At 42.5% G+C, this 19,264-nt stretch overlaps 1 protein-coding gene across 1 annotated transcript in view; it reads left to right on the top strand.

The window, feature by feature from the left end:
- Window positions 1–19,264, top strand: part of csmd3b (CUB and Sushi multiple domains 3b) — a 1,733,930-nt gene that overhangs the window by 694,208 nt on the left and 1,020,458 nt on the right. Inside the window, exon 4 of the mRNA XM_067976258.1 lies at window positions 5,072–5,266. Coding sequence (XP_067832359.1) covers window positions 5,072–5,266 — 195 coding nt within the window. The remainder of the gene's footprint in view (window positions 1–5,071; window positions 5,267–19,264) is intronic.

Below are 19,264 nucleotides of genomic sequence, written 5' to 3'. Positions count from 1 at the left end.
TCGGGCCAGCCGGGAGCAGCTCGGCATGAAGGAGGCTGCAGATGTCCACGACTACATGTCGATTGACTCTGAGTCTCCGTGTGCACTGCTGCTCAGAGAGGTCCAGGAAGCTGAGCCTCGGTCTGTGGACCCTGTGGCGAGGGTGGTGCCCTCTGCGACGCATCTCTCTCTGCGGTTGCCCTCCCCCCTGCTGTGCAGGTGGATGTGTCACAGCACTGTGTTGTGGAGCTCCACGTGTCAGAGGTGGACGGCTTGGCCGGCGAGGCTGGTGATGCTGTTCGCCCTCCAAGGAGGTCATGACTGCAGCTACGGCGGCCCCCATCCGGAAGATGTACATCTGAGGGGGTCCGCAAGGTAGGTACATGTCTCTGGACCCTGGGGTAAGTTTGCAAGTTGGTGAATTTTCTTGTCAGGAGGAGGGTGGTGGAGGCCAAACTTTGTCCCAAGTGACAGAGTGGCCTCCTGCAATGAGTGATGGTCTCCCCTCACCCCACCTGTCAAATGGACCTTTGCAGATGCCTCGGGGTGATGGCTGCAACAGGTCCATTTCAACTGGGAGTGTTTCCCCCAGTATGGGAAAAGTCCCAGTTGTTTCTAAAATCCCACCCCTCCTGACATATTCCCTTAATCAGTTCTGTTAATGACCTGAAATAGCAAGGTAAATACTCTCAAGTGGCACCCCGCTGGCCTTAATTGCCTACGGGGTTCCCACATGCAGTGGCTGTGGGGGCTGCACGCGCACGTCGGCGCGTCTGTGGGGAACCTGGAAGTGGGCGGGTTGGAGCCCCGCTCCCAACCCGCCCCGGGAATCCCCGATTTTCGGAGCCCCCCCGCCAGGAATGCACCCGATAGCGGGTGCTAAAATAGAGCCCCAAGAGAGGGTAAGAGGCCAGAGGGAGTGGCCCAGCTGGAACGAGAATTCTGAAGATAAGAGAAAGGGTCCGCTGTGGGGAAGACTTCTGGCCAAAGAAATGGGCGCAGAGGTGAAGGCGACGGAAGAAGAGCTTAGCATCGTGTCGAGCTCGAAATTAATTGAGGTGGGGGTGTAAGGGGATGAAGCTGAGGCCTTTGCTGAGGACTGATCATTCGGGGTCAGACAGGGAAAGGTCAGAGGGGATAGTGAAAACATGACAAAGGGTGAGATTGGAAGGAGGGATGGGGTCAGAGGAAAGTGAAGAGGAAGAAGGATCAGGAGGGGCATTGGTATCTAAGATTTGTTGAAGTCTTTGACACCTGAAAGGAAGGAAAACATTTTTTCTTAAAGCACCGGTTGAGAGAAGGATGAAATGGGACTGCGGAACAGGACAACTGTGAAATAGAGTGAGCCTGTGCTGCTGAAGAGAGAGGTCGAGAGCATGCATGTGGCGGTGCATTGTGTTGAACGTGGATCTCAGGAAGCGGTGAGAGCAGTGGTTCAAGGAACACTGAATATCATGGAGATATCTGTAATCACAGCTGGATCGGAAACATGTCGGGTGGAATTTAAGCTGGAATTTGCCCTTGGGGCTTATGCACCAACATTCAACTCTCTTCCTACGATTTTAACCTATTCGTCTGAGCAGGCGAGAAGGGTATCTGCCCGAAACTGGCGGAACCCTTCTTTAAATATACAGATCAGGCTCTGATGATGTCATCAGGGTCCGACTGCTATTTTAACTATGGGCCTAAGCGAGGAAGCAGTTATGACTTTCCTGCCAGGTTAATCTAGCGGGAAGAGGATCTGAGGCCAGAAGAGGCCTAAACATGCAAGTTTTTCATCTTTTTTTTTTACTTTCCTTGTGGGGCCAGGAGGAGTAGGAGTTTAGGCCTCCCCTGCCCTAGGCTCACCCTCCCCCCTACACCACACCCCCCTCCCCTACACCCACATGCATGGTGCCCTCTCGAAAGCACTTCTGGTGACCTCCAGGATTGCGCTGCGGCCAGCCGCCACTGAGTTTGGGCAGCAAACTGACTGGCGGCATGTAAATGAGACCTGGAAGTTAAAATCTCTCAGCCTCATGCTGATGGTGTCAGGTAGGTTTGCCACTTAACTCCAGTCATTGAAGAGTTTTCCCCTGATCCCCATTGATCAGTTTTACTCGGACTTCTTGGTGTTGCATTCAGTCGAATGCAGCATTGTCAGAGGTGATGTCTTCTGGAATAGACATTAAATTAATCCCTGTACATGTACAGAATGACATAGGTTGAAATGTATTGGAAGGTAATACTGTATCAAGGAATTGAAATAATGCAGTAATTGTGGAAATGAAGCTTGTATAGTTTACTAATGTCATTCCAACTATGAAATGTGTTACTGCCTTGAAATATATTCCCTATCAATATTATTCTATGTAATACATACAAGTAAAATTTCTGTGTTTGTTTTTATTTTGTTTTTGTCAAGTTCTTTAGTCACTGGCTGGTGTAACATGACTTGAACTTAATTGTTCTTTCCCACATGACCATATATCAGGGCCATATCATACCAGCTTTTATTTCATCAGATGTTTCATGAAAATTACACAGATAGTTATAGTAATGGCTATAGGTATATTTCAGTTTTGCTCCTTGCACTACTTCAGCTAATCCTGTAGCGTCAGAGTCTTGTCCAGTGCAAATATTTTGTCCATCCCACCTATTGCATATGACTCCAATCTTTATATTTGACAAACTGAAACAAAAGTCTTTATCAATTTAGAGCAAATTAGGCACCGGTTTATGCTGGGTGTTCCAGTCACTTATAACGATGTTCTCTTTATGATAAATTTTACAGATTTCTAGTAAGCTGGGTTTGGATAGTGTCAACATGTTCCTCAGTAGCTGTGAAGCTGTGGATTAGACATTGCCCTTTGACCTCTGGGACCTCGGTTTGAGTTTACTCCTAATTGATTTAGTCAAAAGCTCCGATGTGAAATGAGTTCAGGCAGTTACAATCCAATTCCTAATAGACAGGTACCCCCAGCAGAAAATGGACCCTAATTTGCTCTAAATTGACAGCCTCAGTCAAAGAAGCCACAAGATGGCTGGTGTGGGAAATGGGAAAAAGGAGAAGCTTTGCTTTGCTTCTAACATGGGAATACTTATTGCTGACATTGGGTGCCCGAAACAGAAAGTGGTCCATTCCCCAGCACTAACATTCGTCACCTCATAAACACAGCCATCAATTAAGGTTGGTTTAACTTATTTAAAAAGTTAGACCACTTTTAAGCACGGTTGGTTGGCTATGAGACCATGGTGCAGAAAATGGAAACATTAAAGTGCCTAGTAGGTGGAGTATTGCTTTGCATTACAGATTCAGGCACATTGATGGAGGCACTTTATGAAAGCTACATCTCGGGGTTGATTTTAACCACCCCTGCACTCAACGAGAATGGGGCATGCAGGGTGTTAAAATATTGGCAGTGTGGTACTCACCTTGTCCACGCCACACTCGTACCCCACGCCATTTTAATAGGCGCATTCGCAGCAGCGTCAGAAGCCCTCGCCCCAGGCAGATGAGGACTTAGTTGAAATGCAAAAGTTGGGGCCTGATGATGTCATTCACACAAAACAAGTTTTAAAGTGCAATTGCACGATCGGTACCAGCCTTGCCAAAGAAACCTGGCGTCACGCAGGAGTAGGCTCAGAAGAGGGCCATGATAAATTAATTTAATTTTTGAAGGTTTCCTTGTGGGCTGGGGAATAGCAGGAGTGCTCCTCTGGGCCCCAAAAGGAAACCTTGGGGATCTCCTGCCCCGGGATATCCCTGATTATGATTGCATCCGGCCCCCCTCAATGCACTTACCTGACTGCCAGGGACTATTCTCACGCAGGTAGTCTCCTGCTGCGATCGTACCAATCCTGCCCACTGACCTCCATGTCATTCCCACCAAGTTCATGTGGGAGTCGGGCCTGGAGTATGGTCATGAGGCCTTGGACTTAAAATGGCCTGGGTCTCACATCGCGAGTTGGGGCGAGCCTGCCACTCGCCCCACCGGCCTCACGCTAATTTCTTGCCCCAAGTTGAACTGGGGCTCTTATCTTTGCAATATATGACATTGGGAATGCTTGACTTTATCATAGAATGCAATTATTGTTATTTAGCGAATGCAGACTCGACAACAGAATGCAATGAGATGAAATGTCTCATTCCCTGCATTGAAATGCTTCATTTTGCTAGACACAATCAAATAAATTGCTTATTCAATCAATTCAATAGTGACTATTCAGTCTCGTAGAATATAAAATTGAGAATCGTTCCTGTTGTATGCAAACATTATATTACGAAATACAATGGATTGTTAACACCTAGCTATTCTATCCCTTGACTCCTTTGTTATCTTAATGTAATACAATATTTATCATTTTGAAATAAGCAACCACAAATTATTTCTTGATAACAATCACGGGGACTGAATTTCCTTGGGTTCTCTCCAATTCTGCTGCTGTAACTTCAGTTGAAGTTTGACTGAAAGTTCATCTAAGCCTGCAAACGGGGTTTCAAGCGAAATTATGACAATGGAGTGGGAGAAACCCCATGGAAATTCAGCCCTATTGTAATTACATCATAAATCTTCATTAATGGCCTAATATTAACACACAGTATATTTTTATCAAGATTTGTATTGTGAGGTACTGTGTATAAAATAACAGACATCAAATTGAATAAAACTACCTAAAGCACTCACAGTATTGACAAAATGGAGTGATTTTAGAAACTATAAGGTTGCACAGGTTCACACATATGGCCATTTGAGTGAGAAATCAGCATCATTGCCTGTCAAAGCTTAATTTGAGTCAGGAGAGGAAGGGAAGAATGTATGGAAAAAAATTACTTTGTAAATTTCATCTGTAATATTTCAAACATAATTCTGACTACTAATATGCCGACTTCCAAACCACTAGACATAATGAGGTATAATTTCCTCTGATTGTTAATGGAGTGAAAAAGTCCTTGCGTGTGTAATATGGGTTTTCCCATTTTATATTTGCACCAGCTTTTTCACTCACATAATGGCCAAAGAAAGCTATGCCCAAATGTTCATTAGAGGATGGATCAATTTGGAAGCTGCTGTTGGACTTGATCTTCATTTTGTATTTTTTTCTTGCACAGAGTTGCAAAGCAGTACTTGCGGAAACCCTGGTGTACCACACGGAGGCATCGTTCATGGCACAAGCTTTGATGTTGGAGACAAGATCACATACTCCTGTGTGAATGGTTATATCCTCGATGGACATCCTCAACTAACCTGTATGGGCAGCACAGGGAATACTGCATCATGGGATTTTCCTGTTCCCATTTGTAAGGGTGAGTCACATGAATTTCACCAAGGCTTTAATTTACTACATGCTAAATCTGGAAGAACGACTCACCAATGTTGTTTGATACTGTCTATTGCATTTCATGATGCTATTTTATTTTCTTATGTTAAATTATTACCCTGTAAACAAGTACTTTAGATTGAAATAAATCTTTCCCTGAGAACCTAAACATTCTGGCAGATGTTGGATACCTTATTAAAAGACAGAATTTGAATCCTGAATCTGCACTGCAGATTTTATTGCTAAGATTATATTGCTCCTCTCGTTTTGTTTGAATTGGTTTCACTTCATAAATGTCATGAGTTGTACAGATAATATTGAGGACCGTAGCTTAGATTTGACCCCACACATAATCAATGAAATAGGGGAGCAATGGAAATTTAATACAATCGAAAATATATTCAAGGTCAAATACCTTTGATTTGAAAAAGGGATCCATTACTTGTATAAATTTGTAATGAATTCCTAATCGTAAATTAGGTTCGGGGTTTAGTTTTCTGTTGGTGGATTTTTAATACTCTCTGATTTTTCACATTCTTCAAAGTAAACTAGAGTAATTTCTGAAAGATTTTTAATTTTGTTGCACATGGACTGACTTAACTTGATACAAAGAAGCAAAAGAATTTTACAAATTGCGACAGTTTACTGAAAGAAATATTCCTACCATGAGACTCCTGGAAATCAAACTGTCGACACTCAGTAGTGTGTCAGAGCCCAACCATTTGCTCATCTGCACCTGCAAATAATATAAGGGTGAATTTTCTCAAGCTCTTGATCTGCGTTTGAATTTTTATTTCAAGGAAATATTTTTATATTTGTAGAGAATATACTGAAATAGAATAACTTCTCTAATGTGATATGGTTGTCATTAATGTTTTGGCAATTTGTTGCTAGAATAATGGAAAAGAAGATGATGAAAGCAAGAGGCACCAACTATTATTTGAATCTTTGGTAGCTGGGACAAAATTAAGTGCAAGGCCATGGTATCAGCTCAAGTAATAGTTTTGATCTGTTAAACCCAAGCTGGTTTATGGGCTATTGCCATACAGGTGCCAGGTGTCTCGGTCTCAATAAAATGTGTCTTTTATTACAGTGGAGTAGATCCTCCTCCTTTTGTAAATATTAGCAAATAGGGGAAAACATATTCCAATATGCCCAGTAGTGTCTTTCGTAATGTGGGGCATTTGAACAGTGATCTGGATGTCAGGAATACTTCATGTAACAAAAATACCAAACAAAATAGAACAAAGTGAAGCTCTTCTCTTTGGTAATTGCAATTAAGTAATTTGCAATGTTTGTGTACTCTTTTGACATACTCTGCCAACCAGAGACAATGTTAAATTGTTTCTTTGTCACCAAAATGGTAATTGAACCAATGTCACAGTAATAACCTTTATTGTTTTATTTATAAAGCTAATCATTATGATTTTTAATTGAAATTGGTGGTTACACAGCCAGCTCAGTTTATACAGAAATTATTTGATTAGGTAGCAGCGTCCATTGCATGGAATATATGGTACAATAATAGGGTTCTACGTTTTAAGTGCAAATGAAGTACTTTGGGAAGTTTAAGCCTGTGAACCACTTGAGTGCAGAAATAAATATCACTGCTGCTGTAAAATGATAATAAAGTAAAAATGCTTCTGATATGTAGTAACAGCTACTGACACAGACCAATTTTAATCAAATATATATTTGGTGACATATTTGGAGTAAAAATTATTTTTAGGCAGTGCTGCCACTTTTGTATTTTCAAGAAACTTCACTTTTTTTCTTGCTTTTTAAAAACTTTTTTGCATCATTACCAAGATTGGTTTGCTGTCGCAAAAAGTGGACTATCTTCCTGAGTCCTCTTAATTGTCAGACTGTCCTTGTGTTTTTATTGAGTTATAAAAACTTTGCAGAGTATTTTCAAGCTTGTGAGGATAGATTATACTTTATAACACGATCACAACTCAGGGCTCAGGTCACTTGACAAACAATTATTTTGTAAAATATGGGTGAAATTAGTTAACTGTTCCACAGTCGTAAACAAAATCATTTTGTCACAGAGAATAATAACATAATCGGTACTGAAAGATCTGAGGTGTTTCTTTGTCAAGTGCTCAGTTTTGTGGTTCTAAATTAACCAAACAAGAATGATTACTGGACATGGCAATTCTCCCATAAGGTTATTTTTCTGCTTGTTCGATATTTGATATGTGGATCACATATGCAAAGAACATGACTACCGAGTCCCAAGAGTTTTCCCTCAAGATGACTGCCAGGTGATATGCCCATGATTTTGCACTACCTTTCCAGGTCATCAACTGGCAGCCAAGTTTGGTTCTCTATCATCAGATTTCCATTTTCAGCATTATATTTCAGGTAGATTTTTGGAGAAGATATTCTACAGTGAGTTTCGTATTTCAGTATGAAATGCAGTTTGAATTTTTAAAACCCATCTTTTCATTTAGGGGTGGGCGAACAGCTCTGAAGAGAGGTGAAATCCATTTGACATGATGATGGGAGGCATTAGACCACTCTACATTTTTACAATGATGCCCTCTGTGGAGAGTTTTCCAATATGGTAGCCATAGCTTGGAAAATAAAAACAAGTAAAATAAACCAGGTCAGCAGGTTATTGAGCAAAAAGTATTTAATAAGCATGAAATTATTATTATACTGTAGATATTTTAGGTACGAGGTGGTATAAAATCAACTATTCTTTTGATTGCTTACAAAATATATCATTCTGTACAAGAGAATTGACACCATGGGTGATAGCACAATATAATGACACTATCATAGATCAAGAATGAGATTCATTATGGTTAGGATAACCATTTCAAATTGTGCATTACCTATGGCTAATTTAAATGGAATATTTTCCCCGTAAAAGCTACTGAGATGTAAATAACTTCAACAACACATTAAAGCATCAGTATGCCTGAAAATAGAATCAAATTGAAGTGATTGGACGAACTACATCTAAAATGCAAGAACAACTAGAATAAAAGTTTATATATCAATAGTCAAGATTCAATTTCAGGGTGACGTTTAAACAATTCCAATTGGAATTTTTTGGCAGTAGGTCAATTATCGAATCAAATAATCTGTGTAAAATATAATAAATTTTATCTTGTATTTCAGCAAGGCTAATTAAAGTACTATAATATTGACAGTAGAACAGGGGTATTAAGCTACATGGAGGTTCTGTACTTTAAAATGACTGCTAGTTCACGTGACTGATGTGATGGCAATATAAGGATAATGAATTAAAAATGATGTGTTCTTAAGGAAGTCTCATTTAGAAATGTGGTGATAAACAGAGTGGCATAGAAATTTATATATATATACATACATACACAAATCAAAGTGCAGCAGTTATAGGCATTGTAAACCCTCCAGAGTAGAAATTCATCTGGGCCTATTTTCAGGTACAGAATAGACGCTACGTAGGTACCCAACCGGCAATCCCGAGGCCGTCCCGAAATTGAGCCTTGGCTCTCATTTCATTAATTTAGGCGAGCTGCCAGCACCTGTCGCACCTTCACAGGCAGCTCGCCCATTTCAGCAGAAAAATTTCGGGCTGTTTGCCTCTCCAGCAGCGGTAAATCCCGTGGGGGGAGGAGGATAATGGGAGAGGGGCCAATCACAAGTCGGCAGCAGCCTGCACTCCTGCTACTCCTGGCTCCACTTCAAAGTTTTTTTTAAAATGGCTTACCTTCTTGGTGACAGTCGCTTGCTATGCAGCATCCATGTTTGGAAAACTTGAATGGAGCAAGCCCAACACCTGCTCCGCTCAGGGCAGCCCAATTTCTGGGAGAGGACCTCAAGCAAGTGTTAGGCCCCTAATTAGCGCCCCCCCCCCCCCCCCCCCCCAACACATAGCATCGGACATTTTCCAGGTGTTCCTGGGGCACAAGACATAGCCCTGCGAAATTGGTCACTTTTGCCCTCGTTATCCATCCGAAAAATGGGCACAACAATGACCAGTGTGTATCAATTTGGGTCCTTAATTATATTACAATTCTTTATTCACACCTTAAGGCCATAATTTGCATACACTGAAATACATCACCACTCTTTCATTTTCAAAGAGTAACCTAGTAGCACTACCCTCTTGTGCCATTGCTCTTTGTGCTTGCTCTTTATTTACTGCCAGTGTATATAAAGGGAGCTCTATTTATTGAATGCATCTCTATGGGCGTAATGGCTCATATGGCCTCCTTTTATGCAGGTTCTATTTCAGTCTTTTTGGCTAATCCCCAGCCTCATTCCATTCTCTACTGACTTAGGGTGAGCATTTTGTGGCACTCTGAAGATACCACCTCCAAGATCTTCCATTAAATTTTCCTTGGTGATTAAAATGGGTTTTTAATTTTACGAGTGAGAAAATGTGCAATAATTTGGCGAACTGGATGTCTTTATTATGGTCCAGGAAATCGCTTTGAAACTATCTATTTGCCATGTCTGAACATGGGCTTGTGACCGTTGTTCCTTTTATGACTGAATAACAAGTTACTAGACTGGAAGATTTGGAACCCAGTGATTAGAAGTCAATGTGGAGTAAAATCGGGGAGGGTGTAATGCGAGCATATGGCTCAAACTCGCCCTATTCCTGCCTGGAGGGTTAGGTTAAAACTGGGGCTAAAGACTCTTACTAAATTGAATAAATAAAGAAAAAATTGATTGTAAATCATTTCACACCACTAACAGTTGATGTCCCTTTTAAACTCCAAACTGGGGACTTCGCTAATCAACCTAAAGCACATTTCTAGGGGCTAATGTTTATGCAACTGAATTATAATATTATCCAAGGTCACTTCGAAATGGTTCTCCCAGGCTGTACAGAAGTCTGGGAAATTTATATTGCCCTGGATTGCTCTCCATCAAGGTGAACGTGTATTTGTAAGTCTCTGAGAATATTTGCCAGGATTCCTAGGCTGTCGCTTATGCTGAAAGATCCCAATTCATATGTAGCTGACTGGAGCCGTTTCTTGTCTTTGGTATATTGGAAATGTGAGAGGAGTAAAGGGATTCTCTCCTGGTTATGTCTGAAGGATAATTTGTTCTTAAATGTCACATGTCGTTTATTCCCTCTGCTACATACTATATAAATGCAAGTATCATTACACCGAGTGACCCAACCTGTGTATGCATGCTGGATTCTAAACTCAGAATTGTGCCACTGCACTTCTTATCAAAACATAAAATGGCTTATGCACTTGGCAATATGATGCTAAGACTTGCTTTCATAAGTCTAAGTTTCACCTTTGAGTCATGAATTTAGAAGATAAGACATTGGGAATACCTGGCATTTTTGATGGGCACTTATTTTTAAAATCTTTAAGAAGCATTGCTAAGCCCTGACATGTTTTATGAAAGGAACTGCCTCTTGCTGAGACACAACAACCCATCTTTGTTAAATCATGATATGTGAATTAAAGTCTCTATCACATCCACTGTCCTTCATGCACAATTGTTGAATATCTTTATTCAACAATAGATTAGACAATTAATCTTCTTTACCCCTGTTGTGTATTCATGATTAATTTTCTGTTATTATTATTATTTGGTCTACTTTTGCTCTTTCTTTCTTTGACGGTACATGTGCCTGCACTTCCTTCTGTCGCATTACAGTAATTGTGTCACACTTCTGTCACATTTAATTACAGATACATTTATTCTAGACAAGTTTCTTGCAGCTGCTTAGCTCGTCTCGTAATATGTTATTGCACAGAAGACTGCCATTTGGACCACCATGCCTCTGCCAGCTCTTTAAAAGAGCTATCCAACTCGTCCCACTCATTCCCCATAGCCCTGTAAATTTTTCCCTTCAAGTATTTATCCAATTCCCTTTTGAAATCTATTCCCTATTGAATATGCTTCCACCACCCTTTCAAGCAGTGCATTCCAGATCATGACAACTCGTTGCGTAAAATAATGTTTCCTCATGTCACCTCTGGTTCTTTTGCCAACCAATTTAAATCTGTATCCTCTGGTTACTGACCCTTCTGCTACTGGAAACAGTTTCACATTTACTGTATTAAAACTGTTCATGATTTTGAACACTTCTATCAAATCTCCTCTTAACTTTCTCTGCTCTAAGGAAAACAACTCCAGTTTCTCCACATAACTGAAGTTCCTCATCCCTGGTACCATCCTAGTAAATCTCTTCTGCACCCTCTCTAAGGCCTTGACATCCTTCCTAAAGTGTGGTGCCCAGAATTGAACACAATACTCCAGCTGAAGCCTAACCAGTGTTTTATAAAGGTTTAGCATTACTTCCTTGCTTTTGTACTCTATGCCTCTATCAATAATGCCCAGGATCCCATATGCCTTTTTAACAGCCTTCTCAACTTGTCCTGCCACCTTCAAAGATTTGTGAACATACACCCCCAGGTCTCTGTTCCTGTACCCCTTTTAAATTTGTACCATTTAGTTTATATTGGCTCTCCTCATTCTTCATGCTAAAATGTCACTCTTTGCGTTAAATTTCATCTGCCATGTGGCGGCCCATTTCACCAGTCTACGTCCTCCTGAAGTCTGTTGCTATCCACCACATTGTTTACGACATTCCCAAGTTTCACGTTATCTGCAAACTTTGAAATTATACCCTATATACAAGTCCAGGTCATTAATATATATCAAAAAGAGAAATGGAGCAAATACCAAATGCTGGGGAACACCACTGTATACTTCCCTCCAGTCTGAAAAACAACTGTTCACCACTACTCTCTGCTTTCTGTCCTTTCGCCAATTCCGTATCCACGCAGTAACTGCCCTTTAATCCCATGGGCTTCAATTTTGCTAACAAGTCTGTTGTGTGGTGCTTTATCAAACGCCTTTTGAAAGTCCATATACACAACACCTACTACACTACCCTCATCAACCTTCTCCGTTACTTCATCAAGGAACTCAATCAAGTTAGTCAAACATGATTTTCCTTTAACAAATCTGTGCTGACTTTCATTTATTAGCCCAAACTTTTCCAAGTGCCAATTAATTTTGTCCCAGATTATTGTCTGTGAAAGTTTCCCTACCACCGACATTAGGCTGACTGGCCTGTAATTGCTGGGTTTATCCTTCTCCCCTTTTTTGAACAGGGGTGTAACATTTGCAATCCTCCAGTCCTCTGGCACCTCCCCTTATCTAAGGAGGATTGGAAGATTGTGACCAGAACCTCAGCAATTTTTACCCTTATTTCCCTCAATCACCTCGGATGCATCCCATCTGGACTGGGTGACTTTTCTACTTTGAGAACTGCCAACCTTTAAGTACCTCCTCTGTATCTATTTATATCCTATCCATTATCACTACATTGACCGTATCCTCTTTTCCAGTGAAGACCGATGCAAAGTGCTCATTTAGTTCCTCAGCCATACCTTCTGCCTCCACGAGAAATCTCTTTTTTTTGTCCAGAATCTGCCCCACCCTTTTACTGTTTACTGAAGGACATAGCTGCTAGACTGGGCCTGCGGCAGGTGGTGAGCAAACCAACACGAGGGAAAAACTTACTTGACCTCGTCCTCACCAATCTACCTGTCGCAAATGCATCTGTCCATGACAGTATTGGTAGGAGTGACCACCGCACAGTCCTCGTGGAGATGAAATCCCGTCTTCGCACTGAGGACACCATCCAACGTGTTGTGTGGCACTACCACCGTGCTAAATGGGATAGATTCAGAACAGATTTAGCAGCTCAAAACTGGGCATCCATGAGGCGTTGTAGGCCATCAGCAGCAGCAGAATTGTATTCCAGCACAATCTGTAACCTCATGGCCCGGCATATTCCTCACTCTACCATTACCAACAAGCCAGGGGATCAACCCTGGTTCAATGAGGAGTGTAGAAGAGCATGCCAGGAGCAGCACCAGGCGTACCTAAAAATGAGGTGCCAACCTGGTGAAGCTACAACTCAGGACTACATGCATGCTAAACAGCGGAAGCAACATGCTATAGACAGAGCTAAGCGATTCCACAATCAACGGATCAGATCAAAGCTCTGCAGTCCTGCCACATCCAGTCGTGAATGGTGGTGGACAATTAAACAACTAACGGGAGGAGGAGGCTCTGCAAACATCCCCATTCTCAATGATGGCGGAGTCCAGCACGTGAGTGCAAAAGACAAGGCTGAAGCATTTGCAACCATCTTCAGCCAGAAGTGCCGAGTGGATAATCCATCTCAGCCTCCTCCCGATATCCCCACCATCACGGAAGCCAGTCTTCGGCCAATTCGATTCACTCCACGTGATATCAAGAAACGGCTGAGTGCACTGGATACAGCAAAGACTATGGGCCCCGACAACATCCCAGCTGTAGTGCTGAAGTCTTGTGCTCCAGAACTAGCTGCGCCTCTAGCCAAGCTGTTCCAGTACAGCTACAACACTGGCATCCACCCGACAATGTGGAAAATTGCCCAGGTATGTCCTGTCCACAAAAAGCAGAACAAATCCAATCCGGCCAATTACCGCCCCATCAGTCTACTCTCAATCATCAGCAAAGTGATGGAAGGTGTCGTCGACAGTGCTATCAAGCGGCACTTACTCACCAATAACCTGCTCACCGATGCTCAGTTTGGGTTCCGCCAGGACCACTCGGCTCCAGACCTCATTACAGCCTTGGTCCAAACATGGACAAAAGAGCTGAATTCCAGAGGTGAGGTGAGACTGACTGCCCTTGACATCAAGGCAGCATTTGACCGAGTGTGGCACCAAGGAGCCCTAGTAAAATTGAAGTCAATGGGAATCAGGGGGAAAACTCTCCAGTGGCTGGAGTTATACCTAGCACAAAGGAAGATGGTAGTGGTTGTTGGAGGCCAATCATCTCAGCCCCAGGGCATTGCTGCAGGAGTTCCTCAGGGCAGTGTCCTAGGCCCAACCATCTTCAGCTGCTTCATCAATGACCTTCCCTCCATCATAAGGTCAGAAATGGGGATGTTCGCTGATGACTGCACAGTGTTCAGTTCCATTCGCAACCCCTCAGATAATGAAGCAGTCCGAGCCTGCATGCAGCAAGACTTGGACAACATCCAGGCTTGGGCTCATAAGTGGCAAGTAACATTCGCACCAGATAAGTGCCAGGCAATGACCATCTCCAACAAGAGAGAGTCTAACCACCTCCCCTTGACATTCAACGGCATTATCATCGCCGAATCCCCCACCATCAACATCCTGGGGGTCACCATTGACCAGAAACTTAACTGGACCAGCCATATAAATACCGTGGCTATGAGAGCAGGTCAGAGGCTGGGTATTCTGCGGCGAGTGACTCACCTCCTGACTCCCCAAAGCCTTTCCACCATCTACAAGGCACAAGTCAGGAGTGTGATGGAATACTCTCCACTTGCTTGAATGAGTGCAGCTCCAACAACACTCAAGAAGCTCGACACCATCCAAGATAAAGCAGCCCGCTTGATTGGCACCCCATCCACCACCCTAAACATTCACTCCCTTCACCACCGGCGCACTGTGGCTGCAGTGTGCACCATCCACAGGATGCACTGCAGCAACACGCCAAGGCTTCTTCGACAGCACCTCCCAAACCCGCGACCTCTACCACCTAGAAGGACAAGGGCAGCAGGCGCATGGGAACAACACCACCTGCACGTTCCCCTCCAAGTCACACACCATCCCGACTTGGAAATATATCGCCGTTCCTTCATTGTCGCTGGGTCAAAATCCTGGAACTCCCTTCCTAACAGCACTGTGGGAGAACCGTCACCACACGGACTGCAGCGGTTCAAGAAGGCGGCTCACCACCACCTTCTCGAGGGCAATTAGGGATGGGCAATAAATGCCGGCCTTGCCAGCGACGCCCACATCCCGTGAACGATTAAAAAAAAAAAATGTTTATGAAATACTTTTGGGTTCCCTTTCATGTTAGCCGCTAATCTATTCTCATACTCTCTCTTTGCCCCTCTTATTCCCTTTTTTAGATCTCCTCTGTATTTAGCTTGGTTCTTTACTCTGTTATGAACCTTACATTTGTCATAAGCCTCCTTTTTTGGTTTCATTTTAATCTCTAAATCTTTAGTCATCCCAGGGTGCTCTAGCTTTGGGTGTCCATCCTTTCCCCCTCATGGGAATGTGTCCACTCTGTACCCGAGCCATTTCCTCTTTGAAGGCCTCCCATTGTTCAATTACTGTTTTGCCTACCAATTTTTGATTCCAATCCACCAGGGTAAGATCCCTTTGTAACTCACTGAAATTAGCCCTCCTCCAGTTAAGTATTTTATACATGATTGTTCCTTGTCCTTTTCCATAACAATTCTAAACCTAATGATATTATGATCACTGTTTCCCAAATGCTCTCCCACTGAAACATGCTCCACTTCATTCCTCAGACTTAGATCCAGCACTGCTTCCTTCCTCGTTGGGCTGGAAACGCACAGATCAGGGAATTCCTCCCCCTCTTTGCCCTTTACATTGTTACTATTTCAGTCTATATTGGGATAATTGAAGCCTTCATTATCACTACTCTATAGTTCTTGCATCTGTCTATAAGTTGCCTATAATTTGCCTATAAATTTCCCCCTCTATCTCCTTCCCACTATTTGGTGGCCTATATTATATGCCCAGTAGCAAAATAGCTCTATTGTGCCTTAATTCTAACCAAATAGATTCTGTCTTTCACCCCTCAACTACATCATCTCTTTCCAGTGCTATAATAGTTTCTTTGATCAATACTGCCACCTCCCCCTCCTTTCTTTCCTTCCCTATCTTTTCTGAATATCTTGTAGCCAGGAATATTAAGTACCCAATCCTCCCCTTCTGAAAGCCAGTTCTCTGTTATTGCTACATCATAGTCCCATGTGGCGACTTGTGCCTACAGCTCACCAACCTTATTTAACACACTATGTGCATTTACGCACATGCACTCCAATCTCATCTTTGACTGGCTTGCATTTGCTTCCTATCTGATCCCTCCTATTTCTGAACTACTCTTTACTCTAGTGTTATTTGTCTCTCCCAGTCCTCTGTGCACCTTGTTTCTGTTCTCTAATGTTTCATTCTGGTACCCATCCCCTTGCCAAATTAGTTTAATTCCTCCTCCACAGCACTAGATAACCTCCCCACGAGGACATTGGTCCCAGCTCTGTTGAGGTGCAACCCGCCGGCTTGTACAGGTCCATCCTGCCCCAGAACTGGTCCCAATGCCCCAGGAATCTGCAGCCCTCCCTCCTGCACCATTTCTCCAGCCATGCATTAACCTGTCTTATCCGATTATTCCTATACCTGTTAATGCTTGGCACTGGGAGTAATCCAAAGATTACAACCTTTTGAGGTCCTGCTTTTTAACTTCCTCCCTAGTTGCTGAAACTCTGACTGCAGGACCTCAACCTTTTTCCTTCCTAGGTCATTGGTTCCCACATGGACCACGACTTCTGGCTGTTCCCTTTCCCCCCTCAAAATGTTCTGCACCCTCTCATTGATGTCCTTTACGCTGGCACTAGGGAGGCAACACACCATTCGGGACTCACGTCTGCGGTTGGGGAACGCCTCTCTATCCCCCTGACTGTTGAATCCCCTGTAACAACTGCATTTCTATACTTTCTTGTGCCTCACTGTGCAGTCTAGTGTCCCATGCTGCTGTAAGTTTGCTTCTGACTGCACTCTCCCGAGGTATCATCACCCTCACTAACATTCAACACTGAATATTGATCTGTGAGTCCCACACTCCCAGGGATTCCTGCACTGCCTACTCCTTCTAGTTTGCCTGGTGGTCACCCACACCCTCTCCTCCTGAACTCTCTGTCACTGCAGGGTGATCAGCTCCTGTAACGTGCTACCCACGAAACTCTCAGCTTCCTGTATGCACTGTAGTGACCCCAGCTGCCCTTTCAGCTCAGAAACTCTGAGCTCAAGCAGTTGGCGGCACTTCCTGCACATATGGTTTTCCAGGACACACAAAGAGTTCTGAAGTTCCCACATGGCACAGCATGTGCATGTGATGGGCCCCAGCTGTCTTGCCATGTTAGCTAAGTTATTTAAAACTTTTTTTTAGCTTTAAGGCTATTTAACTGTTTAGCTAACACTAAAAGTTTAACCATTTAAAAAAGAACACTGACCACTACTAAAAACACTAACCAATCAACTAAATACTTATCTGTAACTTACCCCTGCCGCTCCTGCTCGTGTTGTGACGTCGCTTTTGATTTTTCTGTCTGTTTCAGACTCACCACTGTCACGCCACTTTATGGTCCTCCAACAATCTCTTTTCAAAGAGAAAGCCAGTCAGAGAAACTCCCCCTAACAGAAAATATCTGATTAACACAGGAGCCTATGACTTAAAAATAACCTTAGCAATCACATTCTTTTAAAAGAGGAGAAAAGCTAGACATTCCATCCTAAATTTTGATATGCAATTTGAAGAGCAATTAAACTCTGATTGACCTCACCCTGCACAGGTGTCTCATCAAATAATTAAATTCTGATTGGTTTGAGCCTCTGTTTGCTTAACAAGGATTACACTTTGTGGCCTAAAGGAACATTATGATATAATACTCATCCTTATAAAACAGCATATCATCCAATTTACCAAGAGCAATGCCACAGGAGAACATGCTATACATATAAAAATGGTCTGTGTGTGTGTGTGTGTGTATTTTGACCAACACATTTGGGTCTTGCACTTCTCTGTTTACAAATTTTGTGACATATTTGTATCACATTGGCTCAAATGTAATATTTGTGTAACTGCCAAATCACAATGAAATAGATTGGCAGTGGGCCAATTGGCAAGTAGGAATGAAAACCATCACTCATGAAGTTCCTAAAACCACTAATCAAAAGTGGACCAAAAACAAAATACTGTGCTGGATGCTGGAAATCTGAAATAAAGACAGAAAATGCTGGAGAAGTTCAGCAAGTGAGGCAGCATCTGTGGAGAAAGAAACCGAGTTAACGTTTCAGGTCAAAGACCTTTTGTCAGAATTGTCTTCGACCTGAAACGTTGACTCTGTTTCTTTCTCCACAGATGCTGCCTCACTTGCTGAACTTCTCCAGCATTTTCTGTTTTTATTTATAATTAAAAATGGACAGTGTGAATCAGCCACCAGGAAAAGAAAAGAGGAGGTGAACCAGGAATCCAGTCAAAATATTATTTTTGAAACCTTTAGTGCTAAAAAGTCTTGTACTCTCACAAGCTGAGAAATTTATGACTAGAAATAAAGCTTGTCACAAATATAAAAATATTTAAAAATTAAAAGACAATGATTAAGCTTTCTGACAAAAAAGCATTTTCTGCATTTAAAGTAAGTATAAATACATTTTTTGTTATATGCCTCAGCCTCTCTGGGAAGCCCAGAATTTGAATTCATTTTGTTCCTGGAGCTGTCTCTGGCAGCTGGAGAGATTTAACAACTATGACTCCCAGCAACCACCTGTGTCTACAATTCCCAGCCTGCCACAGATTGAGCATGTGCAGTTGGAGAAAGCTCCTGGCAAAATATCTACATGCAAAATTGGTACAAGAAGCTTCAGCTAAGTCAGAAAATACTAGTTGAGTTTGTTGATCCTAAAAACTTCAAAACACGTAAACTATGAACATTGGAGCTTTTTTGAAATAGGTTTTGACGGGGGTCAGAGAAACAGAGTGTGAAATAGACTGAGAGATAGGGCTGGAGGCAGATATCCAGAAAGAACGATTGGGTGGGTGGGTGAGAAAACAGAGAGTGACACACACCGATACATCTAGAGATCCAGATCAAAAAAGAGAAAGATCTAGAAAGAGAAGCAGAAATATAATGACAGAAAGGAACAGACAAATAGGGAGACATTTCTTTTTGTAAGATCAACTATAATTAAGGTAAGTGCTTTGATGCAGCAAAAATGACTGAAACACAAGGGCAATTGTAGGGCAAATGACTACCATCTCATACTGTGGGAAATACTTTTCTTCGAATCCGATTCATTTTTACCTCAAGCCAGCACTTCAGTTTTAATCAGCAGTATGGTTTGCAATGCATGTCTTCTGCTCTCTCAGCCTGCCTAACATT

This window comes from Heptranchias perlo, chromosome 3 (genome assembly GCF_035084215.1).
Source record: "Heptranchias perlo isolate sHepPer1 chromosome 3, sHepPer1.hap1, whole genome shotgun sequence".
Classification (NCBI taxonomy): domain Eukaryota; kingdom Metazoa; phylum Chordata; class Chondrichthyes; order Hexanchiformes; family Hexanchidae; genus Heptranchias; species Heptranchias perlo.
Note: the sequence above shows the minus strand (reverse complement) of the source record. Positions and strands in the feature narration are given on the sequence as shown.